Genomic DNA, 19,810 nt, shown 5'->3' on the forward strand with positions numbered 1-19,810 from the left:
CGGAATACATAAAGTGTCTGAGTCCCATATACAATACCAGAGTGCTATAATCTCCACACATATACATAAAAATCTCTATAAATCCATAAAGTACTCTAGGGCTATACAGAACATATCCCCAACTCTAAAACACTTACCCTGAATACTAGGGTACTATATCTCCACTATCTCAAAGCTCGCTCCACTTGCCTATCCTGATTTCCTGAAATGTTTAAATTCTGGGTGAGACACCTCTTAGTAAGACGGAATAAATTATTGACAATGTGTGGCAACATGAGTTTTGATATATATCATAATACATTTATTTAAATAATTATATCAACTGGGAAAAACACTCAGATTTGTACTCATAATCATATATATAAACACAGTTTCATAAGCTTTCATTTCTCATAATCATATCCTAACTCATGAGTATCCACCAGTATATAACGCAATGCGTCTGTAACTCATAACTGTTCATTTTTTTCATTTCATTTCTCATTTTCATATTCTAACCCATGAGTATCCACCAGCATGTAGCACAATGCGTCTGTAACTCATGGTTGTTCATCATATTATAACATACAATTATCGCGTCTATAATGAGGAATCATCTTGAGGATATTCATGTCATGTTGTCATGTATTCACCCCATATGACTAGGTTGTGCGGCCTCTAGGCAGGACCTAACCGTGGCTGGCTTACTAGGTTAGATCAAAACTAAATGCGTCTATAGTACGATTGGCTTACCCAATCCTGGTCTGGACTTTAGGGGATAACTCTACTCTTCTCAAGCCCAATCGACTGTCTCACCACACTCTATACAAGACGTGTGGTTGCACTAACACATATACTAGCAATAGTATCGTGCTCTCTGTATGTCTCTAGTCCATCAGGGTTCTCATTTCCACATTTCTGTATTCATATTTCATCATGTCTGTATATCTCATCATATTTGTATAATTCTCATTATATCTATTTATATTTCATTTCATGTGTGTGTATATCTCATTTCATCATTTCTATATAAAACATCATTGTGTATATCACATATCATCATTTCTATATAAACACATCTGTGTATATCACGTATCATCATTTCAGTATAAAAAATATCTATATTTTTCATATCATCATTTCTATATAAAACATATCTGTGTATAAAACATATCAATATATCTCATATTATCATATCTGCATAAAAACATATCCGTATAACTCATAACTTCATTACTGCATAAAATCATATTTGTGTTTCTCATACATCATTTCTCAGTGCAAATCATATATTTCAGGATCAGTCACATTCCCAAAATAAAATTATTATTTCATATTCCTCGTGCCACACAATTTTAGACTGATAATCAGAATGTAATAATTACAGGCAAAATATCCATATCATAATTTTCTAAAACCATATATAATATTCTCAATTTTCACATACATTAGGTCAACCGGTTAATTTCCCAAAAATATCTATTATAATTTATTCGCCTTACTTGTTTACTGAGAGGGTGCTTGCTAAGATCTCTAAACCAACGTCCATGGCGTTGGGAGGTCAAAACTCTGAAATCATATTTTTCCAATTTAATCAACTCAACCGTAGAATTATAATTATCTTAATATTCCTAGGCTCACATGCTCCCATTAACTTGTTAAATTCTAAAAACGCGGGTTTAATCCACTTCTCATATTTAAATTTAATTTCTAACATATTAAAAACATCAATATGATCAAATCCCCGCAGTTTAATCTAATTCCAAAATATCCCCAAAAATCTATTTTAATCAAATCCTCGCAATTTAACTTAATTTCAAAATATTCCCAAAAAAAATTCTATTTAATCAAATCCCTGCAGTTTAACTCAATCCCATGAATATTTCCAAAAATCTAATATAATCCAATCCTGTAGTTTAATTTAATTCCAAGAATTTTTCCAAAAATCTAATATAATCAAATAATACAATTTAATAATTAAATACTAAAATTTAATCGATTAATTTTTTTTTTAAACAACAGACATAATTTGTACTTCTCACCTTAGCCTTGGAGTGGTGCCTAAGATCCCCAAATCAAAAATTTGTTCCGATTAAAATGAAGAGGATTGAAGTCGGTACCTCGTGGTGGTGTCTAATCGTTGATTTGGCCGAGAATTTGGGAGAAATTGAGGAGAGAGAGTGAGAAGGCGTGAGGAGAGAGAGAGAGAGAGAGAGAGAGAGAGAGAGAGAGAGAGAGAGAGAGAGAGAGAGAGCATTCGGTTGGGAGGGGGGGTCTCTGTTTCAATCTTCAATTGAAATTTTTTATTCAGGATACTTGCTGAACTACTTACATATATATATATATATATATATATATATATTAATATTATATATAATATTATGTATTTAATTAATTCAATTTTAAAATATTTAATTAATTAATTAATTAATAACAATAATTTTTTTACACTTCCATGCATACTATTTTTGGGATCGTTACACCCCAAATTATTTGCAATAGTATCATTGTCATCTCAGTAGTTCTGCTTCAAACCTTGGTTCTCTTGCAGCAGCTGCTCCTTCCAAGGTATGTGCTTATCCTTTGTCTTCTTATCTTCCTTACTCCAAGTTGTCCTCTGCATACAAAGCCTTTAGTGTTTCCTTGTCTTCCAATATCGAACCTAAGACTTTTTCACATGCCATGCAATTTCCTCATTGGCGTCATGCTATGTCAGTTGAATTAGCTGCTCTTGAAGAAAATTATACTTGGATTCTCAAACATCCTATTGGATGCAAATGGGTGTACAAAATTAAATATAAGTCAAATGGCACCATTGAAAGATACAAAGCTCGACTTGTAGCTAAGGGGTACACTCAACAAGAAGGTTTGGATTTTCTTGATACTTTTTGTCCTGTTGCTAAACTCACTAGTGTTCGTTATTTGCTTGCAATTGCTACTGTGAAAGGTTGGTTTTTACATCAATTAGATGTCAATAATGCTTTTCTCCAAGGAGATTTAGATGAAGAGGTGTACATGTCACTTCCTCCAGGTTATGGAAGTGAGGGGGAGACATGAATATGTAAATTGACTAAGTCCTTATATGAACTCAAGCAAGCTTTTCGCCAATGGTTTCACAAGTTATCACATTGTCTTTTGACTCATGGTTTTTCACAATCTAAGTGTGACTACTCTTTGTTTACTAAAGTTACTACAAGTTCCTTTATTGTTTTGTTTGTTTATGTGGATGATGTGATAATACCAACCAATGATATTCAAGTTGTGCAAGATATCAAGAATGTTCTTCATGCAGAGTTTAAGATTAAAGATCTTGGAGAATTGAAATACTTCCTTGGATTGGATGTGGCTCGAGCATCTAAAGGAATTTTTGTTTGTCAAAGGCACTATGCTCTTGAAGTGTTAATTGATTCAGGTTTCATTGGTTGTAAACCAGCTAAACTACCTATGAACTCTAACTTGTGCCTTACTAATACAGATTATGGTTTATTGGAAGATCCTACTATCTATCGAAGGTTAATAGGGAGGTTGCTTTATCTTACTATTACTAGACCAAACTTGGCATATTTAGTTCATATTCTGGCTCAGTTTATGGATAAGCCAGCACGACCTCATTTGGATGCTACATATCAGGTGTTGAGATACTTAAAAGGGACTCCAAGGCAAGGCATATTCTTATCCGCATCTTCATCCTTGCAGTTGAAGGCTTTCACAGATTCGGATTGGGCAACATGTTGTGAAACAAGAAAATCAATTATGGGATTTTATATTTTCTTGGGTGATTCTCTTATTCCTTGAAAATCAAAGAAACAAAACACTGTATCAAGATCATCAACTGAAGCCGAATACAGGGCTCTTGGTTCTACAACATGTGAATTAACTTGGTTGCTTGTTTTGCTTAAAGACTTTGGTATCCATTATACCTCACTAGCTTTACTTTTCTGTGACAGCAAAGCTGCTCTACATATAGCAGTCAACCCAGTGTTTCATGAGAGAACAAAACACATTGATATTGATTGTCATTTGATTAGGGAGAAAATCCAAGTTGGAATACTACATACTCTTAATGTGAATTCAAAGCATCAATTAGCAGATTTCTTTACCAAGGCTTTGACATCACCACAGTTTATATTTTTCCTTTCCAAGGTGAGAGTGATAAACATATACACTCCATCTTGAGGGGGAGTGTTGGATATGTGAAGTTAGATATATTAGTTAATTAGTCATGAAGTTAGCTTGTCAGTTAAGAAGTTATTTAATTTTATTCCTTGTATATAAAAGTTCAGTTAACAATTGTTTTGTACTACTGAATTTTCATCAAAAATGCAAAGTATATTTCTTCTTTCTTGCAGCTTCTTTCTCTTTCACTCTACATAATTGATCTCAGTTTATTTTCTCACATCCTTTATCCAAACACATCCTTACTAAACTGGAATTGTAAGCTTATCATGAATTACCTACTTTTTCTTTGATCATAGAACAAGGGAAAAAGAGAAAAAGAAAGTGGAAGAACAAAATTCTGAGAAGTATTGTGCGCCTTAAGAGTTATAAACAAAATTATGAATGAGCTACTAACATAATTAAATCAAATGAATAATATGGAAAGGATACGTGAGATAGGAGATAGACTATCTTTTATAATAGACCTTCAATTTGCCATATATATATATATAAGTTAAAAAAAAAAAACTTCAAGAGATTACAGTGGAGCTAAACTTAAATGAATTTATAAGTGTTTATTTTGTGTGCTAAGATTTTTGTGATTGGATTAGGTGCAAAATGTTAGGCTAAATTTAGGAGGATAATTTTCTATTTTTGTATTTAATTTGCCATTTATAAAAGCAAGATAACACCTACAAGATATAAGTAGAATTTTCTTCTTTCTTATGCCTTTATTAACCTACTGCACAGTAAAGCCGACCAGCTCTATCTTATGTGAAATGATTAAAAAGTTTTTCTTTAACTAGTCCTATCTCACACTTCAAGAACAAACACCTAAATCTGTTATAATTCGTGAATCGAAAATGATAGTTATACTATTGAATTTTATAAAGAAATATATAAACACTAAAAATACACAAGAAAAAGGTCGAAGTATATTAATCAATAGTTGAAGTTAAAGCTTAGAAACTTTAATATTTAACATTTTGAATTCGAATCTTGAAAATGGTAAGAAGAGATCAAGGATGAGAGATGAGTACACTTTGTAATGTGGACGAATTGTTTGGAACATGAACCTTTAATAGTAAAAAAAATTTTAAAAATTAAATTAAAAACAAAAAAAAAAAAAAGGAAGAAAGGAAAAAGAAGGCCTTGATATCCTGTCAGAATTTTAGAGAGGGCCGGTAATATATATTCCAAGCGGGCCGGGCCCAACCCGTAGCCAGCTTTAATTCGGGCTAGCCCAATTTATAACTTACCCTACACGCTTAACTCCACTCACCCTAAATGTTTCTTTTTACTTTATTATTTATTTATTTATTAATTCCTTGGTTCAATAGGTTCAATCGCAGTTTGCAAATGCAAGGATTCATTTGAAACTAATTATTTTGGAGGGTAAATTCAGCATGGTTCTCAGGTTTGCCTATACAATTTCAGTTTCAATTTTTTTTTTAATAATTGGTATTTACAAGTTGTAAGAATTAATCCCTAAAAATCACTGAGTAACCGATCTTTATAGGTTCGGTTCTTATTTGTAAAATATGTGTAATGGTTGTTTAATTCAAGTATTAAGTAAAACAATGCATGTTGAATTTTTGTTCGAGAATTAATATTTTTATGCCTTCTAGTTTTAATTTAAAAAATTATTTTACAAGAAATATTCTTAAAGAAAATTTTAAAAAAATATTTATAAGTTGTTACATGCTTCAATAAATGTTCTTACAAGCTTCAAATAAAGTATAACTTGAAAATTATTTATATTTTTCATGGGTTTTAGAATAGTACTTAGAACTAATTTAGAGCAACAGCTTAAATCAATAGGCTTGGTACGACTTTAGGTTTACTTGTTATCGAATAGGTTAAGTTTTTAAAATTTTTAGAACTAGTATCCACTAAAGTTATGTTTGGTTCAGAGAATGTCTATTCATAAGAATAAATTAATTTTAGTTGGTTAGCTATAATTAATTATGTTGTTACTGTAAAACAAATAAAAATGTGAAAGCTTTTATGGAATCCATAATATGGAATAGAAATGAAATAACAATTCTAAAATTTCACCATGGGGTTGTATATTCATTTCTTATTATATGTAAAATGAAATAACTAAGAATATATAAGGAATAACTAATGTCTCGATTTCTAAAATTTAAATTATATTCCATCTTATTCTAAGAAATATCTATTCCGCCAAATCAAATGAGCTAAAAGTAGCTTCCGATTAAGTTCTTCTTATAGAAGCTATTTAACTGATGAATGTTTACTTTTACAATGCATTATTTTGGGCTTTCAATTTAGATTTGAGTGAATTTAAACAAATTTTAATATAAATTTGGAAAAAGGCTATTCATTGATGAATAGGTACGTAAATTTTGTTCATATTCAAGTAGGTTTAGATTGATTTATTTGATCTGGAGAAGTGCGAGAACTTTTATATAAATTTTTTTTTTCAAGTTAATTTTTTATAAGAAAAATACATTTGAGATGGTTGAAAAATATGAAGTGAAGTAGTTTATGATTTTCTATTATATGAATGTATGAAATTCTCTTGAATTATAATGATGGTTGTGACTAAACATGTTTTGTGAGGATCAGAGTGAGGTAAGCTGGAAAAACATTGAGCACAAGTTAGGTAGGTATGATGTCAGCATTTTAATTGACTTATGACTAATAGCATGATGACATTGAAAATATTGCATTTAAAAGGAGTAATGCGTTTTGAGAGGTTGAGAATATTGCATTTAAAAGGAGTGCTCTACATGCATTTTTTTAACTTACTTTGTTAGTTATTTTTTGATTGAGAAAAGTAAACAGATCCTACTAAATAAGGTAGACGTGGAGAAAGATATTTACGATAGATTTAAAATAGTACAAATATATGGTGGAATTTACGTTTTATATGTGTCTAATCGAGATTAAGGAGCATCTTTTGAAAGTCTTATGAGTTAATTACTAAACAAATAGCTGAAAATTAATATATTTATGATATGGATGAATTAAATTTTGGTTGTGCCCAATATTTTGTGGAACGGTGAAATTTCCACTCCTACCCTTCTTGTTCAATAATTTTTTGGACAGGACCCCATAATTTCCTTTGTGGCAAAGCAATATCCAACCTTAAAACAAGGGGTCAAACCCCCACAAGCAACGGTCATGTGTAAGGAAGAGTTGATGAAGTCTCTCTCTCTCTCTCTCTCTCTCTCTCTCTCTCTCTCTCTCTCTCATCTAGGACAAAGACGCCCATGTTTGGGCGCGGAATGTGGATTCAATATCAAAATACAGTTACTAAACTTCAGGAGAACACCTACTTCCCCGCTCCCCTGCAACTCTCCTAAACCAAGAACGAGAGAGAGAGAGAGGGAGAGGGAGAGAGCCGTTGCCCAACGCAATTGATAATCATCAAAGAAACAGAGAGAGAGAGAGAGAGAGAGAGAGAGAGAGAGAGAGAGAGAGAGAGCCAGGGAGAGATAGAAAGTGATAGAAGGAAAGAGAGAAACAAAATGGCGCAAGCGCAGCCTGAGGATAAGCGTCATGAAGAAACCCAAGAAATGGAGGGGAGAGACGCAAGCGCTTCCTTCAAATTCAACGCTCAAGCACCTGAATTCGTTCCAAGATCGCATGCACAGATGCCCATTTCGGGCTACTACTACCCCTGCTTCCAGTTTGGGCCTGATTGGTTTTTCATTGAGGATCAAGAGCCGCTCAATTTGATCTCTGGTTCAAATTTTGCGGTATCCAACTGTTCGAAGAATGTCCTCACTGACGATCTCCGGCTAAAGATCGTCAAGCAGGTCCCTTTTTCATTGTTTTCCCCTTTCTTGCGCGTGTGTTTTTTGTTTGACAGTTTATTCACAATTCATAACTTGTGTTTTGGCTTTCACCATCCTTTCTGATGCTCGAGTAGTCTGGCTATTGTCTGGAGTAAAAGTTTCTATTGCTCGTGTTTGTTCTTCTTTTGTTCTTCTTGAAGAACGCACTTGATTCTTCCTTAGTTGCATTCTCTCTTTCCTTTCAAAACAAGGGACTATTTATGCTGTCATGAATCTGATTATTTTTACCAATTTTGGCATCTATAAACTACGCTAAACTGATATTTTTTCGACTACTTATAGAATTGTAAGATAGAATATGATAGTTTGACTTGGGTTGCCAGAGTTTTCAGTGGCATTCTGTTTCTTACAATAGGTTCTACTTGTATTTATTCATTTTACTTGTTTTGGGAGGAAATCTTGAAACATCCTTCACGCATTCCTTATTTTGAATGTTTGATCGGAAACCTCTTTCAAAGATTTAGGCTAGCATCCATCACATTGTTGGAATTCAGTTCTGAAGTTTTCAGCCCGTTTAATGTTTTCCCATGGCCATGAATCAAGTAAGGGGCTTCTCGATGTTGTCATAGCATTTGTTCAAGATCCCTCGTCATTTGGGTTTTTCCTATCTTGATGCTTTCTTCCCAACTCAATATGCTTTCTTATTTGAAACATCCTTCACGCATTCCTTATTTTGAATGTTTGATGGGAAACCTCTTTCAAAGATTTAGGCTAGCATCTTGTTGGAATTCAGTTCAGAAGTTTTCAGCTATTTTAATGTTTTCTCATGGCCATGAATCAAGGGGCTTCTCAATGTTGTCATAGCATTTTTTCAAGATCCCTCATCATTTGGGTTCTTCCTATCTTGATGCTTTCTTTCCGACTCAATTTGCTTTCTTATTTGATTTTTTCTCTACTTTCCCCAGTCTCCTTGTGGCTTTACTATTCTGGTATCCCTTTTTTGTTTTGTTTCTGGCTTCCCCTGTCCCTTTTGTGTCCATCTCCGCACCTTTTGGAGGGGTGAAATCTACCCTAAGTGCAGCCCTTAGCACACCTCGGCCAATAAGTCCTCTTTCATTTTTTTCCCTACATCCTGTTAGCAGTATTAATTTCTTTAATAATTTACAACAATTAGGACAGTTTTCAATTAAAAGTAATTTTATAGTACACAATTAGTTCTTGGCTAGCCTACAATAACTTGGCATGTAGGTCACATTAGTGTAACTGGAATTGATTTTGAGCCTCAAATTACTGTCAAATTTGTTGATTGTTGAAGCTTCTTTAAATTTTTATTTTAGATTGATATACTTGTTGGGAAAAAATTTATATTCGAACAATTCCCACAAGTAAATCAATGGAGTAATGAAAATGATAAATAAAAAATAAGACACAAGAAATTTAACGTGGTTCCCTCAAATGTTGAGGTACGTCCACAGGGCACGACGATCCAAATCCACTATCACCAAATATGTTGTACAAAGTGGATACAAAAGACATAAGCCTTACAAATACACAAGAGTGTATAAACAAATGTAGCAAGATGGAAATGCCTCACCAAATATTCTGAACAAAGCTCCAAATAACCAACCAAAATGAGCACAATCAGAGAAATACCAATATGCTGAAAATACACAGTTGGAATATCAGTAGTAGGTTGCTGCAGCAGAGAAGACGATCGGCGCAGTTGTTGGAGTGAGAGTGTTGGAGCTGCAGACGTGAGTGAAACAGAATGGAGAAAAAAAACTAAGGAGCTGCTAGCAGCTGTAAGTAGAAAAGAAAAAAAAAAAAGGAGATGAAGGGGCAGCTTGCTATTCCTGTGTGTGAGACCATTGTTTCTAATTCAAAAAGCATGCTGCAGCTCTTTTTTTTTTTTTATTTCTGGGAAGCCAACAAACATTAAAGAATTCATTTTCCAATTGTTGGGCCCCACAAGGAGGGAAACCCAACAAATCTCCCCCTCCCGACTTATGGGGACAACTCTACCAATCCGGCCAAAACTCGACACTGCACATGCTTGTCTCTACACAATGCTTTTGTCATCATATCCGAACCATTATCGTTAGTGTGAATTTTGTCAAACTGCAATAATTTCTTATCCAACACATCCCAAATCCAATGATATCTAACATCAATATGTTTTGACTTTGAATGGAAGATAAAATTCTTACCCAAATGAATTGCACTTTGGCTATCACAATAAAGAACATGCCCTTCTTGTTTTATGCTCAACTCTTTCAAGAATCTCTTCAACAAAAGCAATTCTTTGCAAGCTTCCATAATAACTATAAACTCGGCTTCCATAGTAGGTAGAGCAACACATTTCTGTAATTTAGATGGCCATGCCACAGCTCCCCCTGCAAAAGTCGTCAAATAACCCGAAGTGGATTTTCTAGAATCAACATCACCGGCCATGTCGGCATCTGTGAATCCATGGAGCGTAGATTTACCATTTCCAAAGTACAAACACACCTTTGAAGTGCCTCTAAGGTATCGGAAAATCCATTTTACTGCTAACCAATGCTCCTTTCCTGGATTAGAGAGAAACCGACTAACAACTCCAACATCATAAGCTAAATCCGGTCTTGTGCAAACATTACATACATTAAGGAACCAACGGCCGAAGTATAAGGAATTTTGTTCATCTCTTCCTTGTCTTTCTCACTTGTAGGACTTTGTTTTGTACAAAGTTTGAAGTGAGTAGCAAGTGGGAAACCAACGGGTTTTACTTTATCCATATTGAACCTCTCAAACACTTTTTCAATGTAACTTTCTTGAGACAATCAAATTTTCCCTTTTCCACGATCACGAACAATTCTCATGCCAAGAATTTGCTTTGCTGGTCCCAAGTCTTTCATAGCAAAAGACTTGCTCAACTCCAACTTCAACTTGTCAATCTTGGAGAAGTCTTGTCCTACAATGAGCATATCATCAACATAGAGTAAGAGAATAATATAAATACCATCCGAAAATTTTTTCACAAACACACAATCATCTGAAGAGGTTTTTGAGTAACCATGATCAATCATGAAAGAATCAAATTTCTTGTACCATCTCCATGGTGCTTGCTTCAACCCATACAAACTTTTCTTTAATTTACACACTAAATTCTCTTTCCCTTTTTGTTTGAAACCTTCTGGTTGTTCCATGTAAATTTCATTTTCCAAGTTACCGTGTAAGAAAGTGGTTTTCACATCTAGTTGCTCAATTTCTAAATTCAAGTATGCTGTCACGCCAAGAACAACCCGAATAGATGACATTTTCATAACCGGTGAGAATATTTCATCAAAGTCAATTCCCTTTTTCTGACCAAAGTCTTTTACCACAAGCCTAGCCTTGTAGAAAAGATTCTTTCCATCATTTTTCAGCCTAAACACCCATTTATTTTTCAAAGCTTTCTTTTTAGGAGGAAGTTTACCAAATCATAAGTGTGATTGTCAACAATGGAATTCATTTCCTCATGCATAGCCTCCATATATTCAACTTTGTTTTCATGGTTCATGGCTTCTTGATAGCTTTCAGGTTCCCCTTGATCCGTTAGAGTAACATATTCACTTGATGGATATTTTGTTGAAGGTCTTGGTTCTCTTGAAGATCTTCTCAATAGAACTTGCTCTCGAACTTGTTCCTCCCCTCATTTTCATCTTCAACATCATTAGGAATTTCATCATTTCCAACATCTTCAAGAGGTGGAAGAATATCTTCTAAATTTTCATCATGTGCCAAAGGTGGAGAAAGTAAGTCTAAGTCAACAAAATCATTCCCATTAGATTGTGGTTGCTCAACCGTGCCAAAATCTTCAATTGTTTGATCTTCAAAAAATATAACATCTCGGCTTCTAACAATTTTTTTGTCAACCAGATCCCATAATCTGTATCCAAATTCATCATGCCTATAGTTAAGAAAAATACATTGCATTGTCTTGTCATCAAGTTTGGATCTTCATCTTTTGAAATGTGAACAAATGCAAGAAAACCAAACACTTTCAAGTGATCATAAGTGACATCCTTACCTTTCCAAATTTTTTCGAGAACTTCACCAAGTAAAGGAGTTGAAGGAGACAAATTAATCAAGTCCACCGCCGTCCTCATTGCTTCACCCCAAAATGATTTTGGCAACTTCGCATGAAAGAGCATACATCTCATTCTCTCCAGTATAGTGCGGTTCATCCTTTCGGTAATACCATTTTGTTGAGGGGTTTTCTTGACGGTCTTTTGATGTCTAATTCCTTGGCTGTAACAATATGCATCAAATGGGCCAATGTACTCTCCACCATTATCCGAGCGCACACATTTCACCTTCTTTCCAGTCTCCCTTTCAACTTTAACCTGAAAATGCTTAAACACATCTAAAACTTGATCTTTAGTCTTCAAAAGTGTAAGCCCAAACTTTTCTTGAACAATCATCAATAAAGGTAACAAAATAAAGTGCACCACCATGAGATTTAACTTTCAAAGGACCACATACATCTGAATGTATCAAATCTAAAACATTAGATTTTTTAGTAACAAACTTTGTACGAAAAGAAACTCTATCTTGCTTACTGGCCAAACAATGAATACAAGCTTTAAGAGAGGTACCTTTCATCCCGGGTAGGAGCTTCTTTTTGAACAAAAACTGCATTCCTTTTTCACTCATGTGCCCAAGCCATTACCAATTGTATTCAAAACACCATTACTAATTTTACCTTGCATCATATAAAGTGTACCAATTTTCTTGCCTTTAGCCACTACCAAATTACCCTTTGTGAGCTTCCATTTTCCATCACCAAAATGGTTGTCAAACCCTTCATCATCAAGCTTTTCGGTAGATATCAAATTTAGTTGAATATCGAGTACATGTCTCACATCTTTGAGCACCAACTTGCATCCCAAATTTGTTTCCAAACAAACATTTCCTATGCCAACAATTTTCGACAGACCTTCATTTCCCATTCGAACAACTCCATAATTTCCTTTGGAATAAGAAGTGAAGAAATCTCCTCGAGAAGTGACATGGAATGACGCACCGGAATCAATAACCCAATCAGTCTCTTGACTTGTCAAATTAATGCAACTTTCATCACAAACAACCATGAGATCACCATCAGATGCAACTGAAGTTGTGTCTTCATGTTTTTTCTCGAAATTTTTCTCTTTGTTTTGCTCCTTGAATTTCAATTTTTTACACTCCCGCCTCATATGCCCCTTTTTATGACAATAGTGGCACTCAATATCTTTTTTCGAAACTGAGCTGGACTGGCCTCTTGATTTATCATTGCGGTGAGAATATCTGCTTTTACTTTTGCCTCTCCCCCTGTTTTCTGTCACAAGTGCTTCTGAATGAGAAGAGTCAACTGATTTTCTTCTAATTTCTTCATTCAACAAGCTGCTAGTTACTTGGTTCATAGTAACAATTCCATCGGGAGCCGAATCTAACTGTCACAACCAAAGTCTCCCAACTTTTCGGTAAAGAGCTAAGAAGCATTAAGGCCTGCAATTCATCATCAAAAACTATTTTCATAGTAGTAAGCTGATTAATAATATTTTTTATCTCATTCAAATGTTCGGTAATAAGACCACCATCTTTATATTTTAAATTCACCAATTTTTCGAAAAGAAAAGATTTGTAGCCAACTTTCTATCATAAAGACCCTCTAGTTTTTTCCACAATTCATGTGCCGAAGTTTTGGTAGAAACATGATGAAAAATACTATCATCAATTCATTGCCGGATAACACTAACGGTTTTCCTATTAAGCCTATTCCACTCATCATCACTTATGTCTTTAGGCTTTTGGCTATCACTCTCAATAGGCCTATCCAAATCTTTGCAAAATAAAAGATCTTGCATTTTTGTTTTCCAAGTTACCAAATTGCTTCCATTGAAGCTAATCATACGGCCAACATTACCATCCATGATTTACACAAATTTAATGCGTACAAATAACACGGCTCTGATACCACTTGTTGGGAAAAAATTTATATACGAACAATTCTCACAAGTAAATCAATTGAATAATGCAAATGATAAATAAAAAATAAGACACAAGAAATTTAACGTGGTTCCCTCAAATGTTGAGGTACGTCCACAGGGCACGGCGGTCCAAATCCACTATCACCAAATATGTTGTACAAAGTGGATACAAAAGGCATAAGCCTTACAAATACACAAGAGTGTATAAACAAATATAGTAAGATGGAAATGCCTCACCAAATATTCTGAACAAATCTCCAAAGTACCAACTAAAATCAGCACAATCAGAGAAATACCAATATACTGTAAATACACAGTTGGAATATTAGTAGTAGGTTGCTGCAGCAGAGAAGACGATCGGCGCAGTTGCTGGAGTGAGGGTGTTGGAGCTGCAGACGTGAGTCAAACAGAATGGAGAAAAAAAACTAAGGAGCTGCTAGCTGCTGTAAGTAGAAAAAAAAAAAAAAAAGGAGATGAAGGGGCAGCTTGCTGTTCCTGTGCATGAGACCTTTGTTTCTAATTCAAAAAGCATGCTGCAGCTTCTTTTTTTTTCTGGGAAGCCAACAAACATTAAAGAAACCATTTTCCAATTGTTGGGCTCCACAAGAGGGAAACCCAACAATACTTTCCAACTAAATTGGGTTGTTTTAGTATAGAAGCAATTTTTGTACTACAAAAATCGAAATCACTTTTCTCCATTCATGTCCCAGACTTCCCTTGTTCTATGCACTCTCATCTGGTAACAATGATCCTTACTATCATTTCTGCCTTGAAATGAAAATTTCCGAGCATGAGTAGTTAAGTACCATATCTACTAAAAAAGGGGTTTAGAATGTGATAAATAAATATTGTAACACATTTTAAGCTTTCTATTTTGATAATGGACTAGTCCTTGTGAGGACTCTTAATTTGCTGTCCAGCACCTATGAATCTAAAACACATCTCGATGTAAAACAGGTGGAATATCAGCTTGGCGATGTGAGTTTGCTTGCAAATGATACCTTGGTGAAGCACATGAATAGAGATCCCGAGGGTTACGGTAGGACCATTAGAGAATCTTACATGGGGCAATCCCTATATATATATAAAATTTTTGTCATGGTTTTAATTGAAGTATGTCCATTGAAACAGTTCCAATATCTGTTATTGCTTCTTCAAAGAAAATCAAGTCCCTTGTGAATAATAACCATTTGTTGGCCCAAGCATTGCGGTCCTCTTCAAAGCTTGTAAGATTTTTGGTTGGATGACTTTAATTTTTAATTTATATGGAACTACTAAAAGTAATCCAGCAATATTATTCATATTTCATGATTATATATCACCACATTATCCTATTTTTTTTCTTGCATGTGGAAGCTTGTCAGTGAAGATGGAAAGAAGGTCAGGCGAAAACACCTTTTCTCTGATAGGGACAAAGAGGACGTGCAGGTATAACATGGAAGAGTTAAGAGTATTTTTCTAATGACATGGATGATTTGCTCATTTTTTAGGACATCTTCAAAAATGTTTGTCCAAGCTCAGTGCATTTGACCATTTCTTATTTATTTTCCAGTCTCGTACTGTCGTGGCAGAAAACTTACCTGAAGATCACTCCCATCAAAATCTTGAGAAAATATTTGGTGTTGTTGGAAGGTTGTATCTGTAACTGCTTGCTAAATTCTCTTTCTAGTTTCTTATATGTTATGAAGATCTTCCCATCCAGCTAACAGATAATATGCTGTCTTTAACAGTGTGAAAACCATCCGAATATGCCATCCCCAGGAGTCTAATTCTTCCCGTCCAAAAAGTGATATTTTTATTAGTAATAAGGTATGGAGAACAACCTAAATTGAATTTGTTCCTTCATTGACCCAAAGAGTAGTTAAAATTCGTCTATTTCGTAGATTTCCTTTCTTATTTACTCTATTTTGCTCTCTTTTAAGCTTCATGCACTTGTGGAGTATGAGACTACTGAAACAGCTGAGAAAGCAGTATGTTATCACTTGGGAACTTTTTTAGTGCAAACCTACTGTCATTTTTTTCACTCATCTTGCAACTACACTAAAAGCTTATGAAATTTTAGGTTGACAAGTTAAATGATGAAAGGAATTGGAGAAAAGGCCTTCGAGTAAGACTATTGCTTAGACGATCGGTATGTATACTCCAGCATGAATGTCATTTGATGTTTCCTTATGTCTTCTGCACCTCCAGTATGCTTGGTAGAAGATCTTATAGTTTTTTAATATTAAAATGTCCAGCCAAAATCTGTTTTAAAGAGCCGGAAGTCTGATTTTGATGGGATTTATGATGATGATGATGCATGGGGCCCCGAAACTTCTGAAGACTCTTCTCAGTCTAATAACATAGACCTGGCGGCCGAAAATAATGTAGGTGATCTTTCTATTTTGACTGGTTTGGTTTGATAATCCCACTACATTTTATTAAAATTGTGTTTGGGAACATGGATTTCATATCTTATATTTGAAATTATGTGCATTTGGATGAAACTTAGCACAATTTTGTATTCTATTATCCAAATTTAAGATATGAACTCCAACCTCCCAAACATGGGGGTAAGCCTTCTTCTGAGTTCTGATACTATGGACAAAAATTCCAGTGATGATCTAAATCAATACCATTATTTGTCACAATAAGAGACAATTTTATCTCTTAATGAGGGTAACTAACTCCTCCTGCTGCAATTAACTCACTTTCATGAGAAGAGGCTTGCACCTTTGCCATCTTGGAGCATGCATTGCTTCATCAAAAATAGCATGCCAATTGCCAGCTATCCCATAGCTATTTTTATAAGATTTTTGTTGAAAAAGAAGCATCAGACCAGGAAAAATGTTTCATAATCTTATATAAACCATTTGGCAGGCTGAAGAAAATTCTGCAACATCGAAAAAAGGATGGGCTCGTGGCCGTGGGAAGTCCCGAGGACGCAGCCTGAGTCACAATGGGCGTGGGCTCCTTGCTCCATCTCCTCAACTGGGCAGCTCCATCCTGTCTGAAGCATCCACCAAGCAGGTTAACAGGGGACCAAGAATGCCAGACGGGACGAGGGGCTTCACCATGGGACGAGGGAAGCCAATAAGCACCCCAGCTCTCGCCAGTTTGCCTTCGGAGTGATGGGCGATGGGCCTTCTGTTTTCAAACTAATAGTTACTACGAATGGGCCTATGTCATCGTGAAAGAATTTTGACCAGTATCTTCTATTAGTAAATTTTGTGATGACCCGTATTGTCTGTCTATTAGTAAATTTGCCAATCCTTTAAATATAGAGTTCATAATGATTGTAGCTATTTGATCAAATTTGCTGACCTGTACTTTCTGCCTTCTTGTGGCAGCCTCTCTGTTGTTACCGTACAATTTTTTTGAGAATAATGGAATTATGCATTTACAGATCTCTCTCTCTCTCTCTCTCTCTCTCTCTCTCTCTCTCTCATTTTGTTGTTACTCTTATAATTTACAGCATCGTTATAACGCATAAACATTGAATGTGATAGAAAAAGCAAAGATATTATTTTTTCTTTTTTTAGCAACCTACTTTGAAGTTTGCCTAAAGACACTAACCTTTCCCATCCCCCGACTAACTGGGGCTCAAGGTATAATTAGGCATAGGGGATAAGTGGTTTTTTCTTAGGGATATTTTAGTACCTCTCTTACAAATGAATGTGGTATGGTGGGAATTTTCAGACAGGAATTTTTTTAAAAAAATTAAAACAAACAAAAACCAAAGAGTACTTAAGAAGAACCAATGGCTATAGGTGGTAAAGGCCAACTCCTGTTGAGTGGCAGTAGGTGGAGACGTTAGCAGCACCAACCCCTAACTGCTTCTGTTGAATTGATTGATTTCTAGAGGAGACCGGCAGCCACCTCCACCAACCCAACACATCTTAGTTGAAAGTATGTCAACTACTCCACCCCCAATCCATGACTACTTATAGGAGATGTATATGTGTGTGTAATTGTGTGGAAGAAGTGTGAGGAACAGAGAGAAATTGTGTTGAGAGAGAGAGAGAGAGTTGAGTTGAGCGGTGCCTCCTCCTCCTTGTATTTATTCTCCAAGTTTATAGTGAGATTGGTATGTTCCGTAAACATAGGTTAGATTGGACCGAACCACGTTAAATCTAGTGTTCCATTTTTTGCTTATTTATATTTTTCTTGTGTGTGATTGTTGTTCCTAGATCCCCCAACAATTGGTATCAGTGCTAGATTGACGCAAAATCGCCAGATCGGAGCAAAATCGCTAGATTGGAGCCTCTGCCGAGTATCTCAAAACTGAGTTTTGAGCCCACTAGCGTGTTCCTCTCAACGAGACGAAGTCAACGATGCAAACTGGAGCTCAAACAGAGGTCCCATGAGCCCGCACGCGCCAACACGCGCCTCCAACAGTCATGTAAATACTAGTGTAGGATTATTGTCTGCTAGTAGTGTCTTTGTATGCCAAATAAGATAATATGAATCCTCGGTCACTTTGATGTTTCCTAGTGACAGGATGATAATTACGTAAAAACCTCTTTAGGGGAGGGTGAGTGTTCATCAGTCATTGTAAAACTCACTAATTATTATCAACGTATTTAACCTACTTGCCTCCCTCGCAAAACACACAATGTCAACATAGGTGTTGTTAATGAATTGCGTAGATTCAATGAATACTGCTTGCTTGCCACTGCTTTCATGATTGCTTACTATTTCCGCTGCCATTTGATTGAATGCTAATGAAAGTGTTTCATGGATAAATATTGGTAAACGATAGGATGGCTAGTTAAGCAAGAGTGTTTTAGCTAGCGCCGCACGATCCTATCGGCCCGTGACACCACGTGCCTCCAAGCGCCTCCTAATAGTCAGCGCGTAGCCTTATACACCCTCACACGCCGGCAAGCTCACGGCGAGCACTGAAGGTTGAAGAAAAGTAGACGTCAGCGTTTGTGTCAACGCCTCATCAGGTGCCACATCAGCAGTGGGCCCATCGGGCCACATCATTCGCCACGTCAATAGTGGGGCCCAACGTGCCACGACAAACGCCACGTTAGCATCGGGACCCACCCTTCCATGTCAGCAGCTAGGACCCACCCTGCCACGACATCAGCCACATTAGCAGTAACGACATCAGTAACGGCTAACGGCGTCATTATATTCCATTAAGAAGGAGAATATTCCATTAAGTTTAACGAAAAAATTGACTAGTTTGACCAAGTTTTCGGAGCCATCACAAGTCTATTTTTTTAACGACTTGAACCATTTCTAAAGTTTTCGGCCATTCAGGGTCTAACCATGCTGTCCGTTTGAGCTGATTCCATCTCTAGATAGGCAAATCAAGATATCGAACGAAAAGAGTTCAAAGATCAAGATGTTTGACGACACCAATTTCGATTTCTGGAAGATGCAGATTGAGAACTACTTGTTTGGTAAGGAGTTACACTTACCATTGATGGGAAACCCAGAATCCATGAAGGAGAGCAAGTGGGAGTTTCTTGATCAAAAAGCTCCCGAAGCTAGCAGGATGATGCTGGCAAAGTCTGTTGCCTTTATTATCAAGCACATGACAACTACCAAATCTCTTATGGATGCGCTCTCCAACGTGTATGAGCAGCTATCAACCGCCAGTATGGTACACTTAATGAAAATGTTATTTACCGTGAACATGTTCGTAGGTGAAAGTTTTAGTAGTAGACATCTGAACAATTTCAACGAGTTGTTGGATTAACTTGCCTCAGTTGGAATTACGTTTGACAGTAAAATTCATGCCTTACTGATTCTTAGTTAGTTGCCAAAGAATTGAAAAGGTATCGAAACGACGATCAGTAGCTCCGCAGGAAAATCAAAGTTGAAGTTTGACAAGGTCATCAACATGATTTTGATGGAAGAGATCGAGATGCAGTCAAACACTGCTTCCACTTCAAGTTCAGTCTTGAACATGGAAATCCAAGG

General features: G+C 35.7%; 1 protein-coding gene across 1 annotated transcript; it reads left to right on the top strand.

Annotated features, from left to right (window-relative positions):
* Positions 1-7,283: 7,283 nt before the first annotated feature.
* LOC131155324 (la-related protein 6C) lies at positions 7,284-17,280 on the top strand. Its single transcript, XM_058108376.1, has 10 exons — positions 7,284-7,925; positions 14,852-14,933; positions 15,026-15,120; positions 15,251-15,322; positions 15,447-15,526; positions 15,625-15,703; positions 15,817-15,864; positions 15,957-16,025; positions 16,132-16,260; positions 16,754-17,280. Exons 1-10 carry the CDS (start codon positions 7,635-7,637, stop codon positions 17,003-17,005), a joined length of 1,197 nt encoding a protein of 398 aa, XP_057964359.1. The 5' UTR covers positions 7,284-7,634; the 3' UTR covers positions 17,006-17,280.
* The last annotated feature ends 2,530 nt before the right edge of the window (positions 17,281-19,810 follow it).

This window comes from Malania oleifera, chromosome 5 (assembly GCF_029873635.1).
Source record: "Malania oleifera isolate guangnan ecotype guangnan chromosome 5, ASM2987363v1, whole genome shotgun sequence".
NCBI classification, from domain to species: domain Eukaryota; kingdom Viridiplantae; phylum Streptophyta; class Magnoliopsida; order Santalales; family Ximeniaceae; genus Malania; species Malania oleifera.

Excerpts from the sequence above, each read along its gene's own strand:
- LOC131155324 (XM_058108376.1), top strand. The coding sequence starts at position 7,635 with ATGGCGCAAGCGCAGCCTGAGGATAAGCGTCATGAAGAAACCCAAGAA. Across the intron at positions 14,934-15,025 it reads TAGAGATCCCGAGGGTTACG|TTCCAATATCTGTTATTGCT; the intron begins GTAGGACCATTA and ends CCATTGAAACAG. Across the intron at positions 15,704-15,816 it reads ATATTTTTATTAGTAATAAG|CTTCATGCACTTGTGGAGTA; the intron begins GTATGGAGAACA and ends CTCTCTTTTAAG.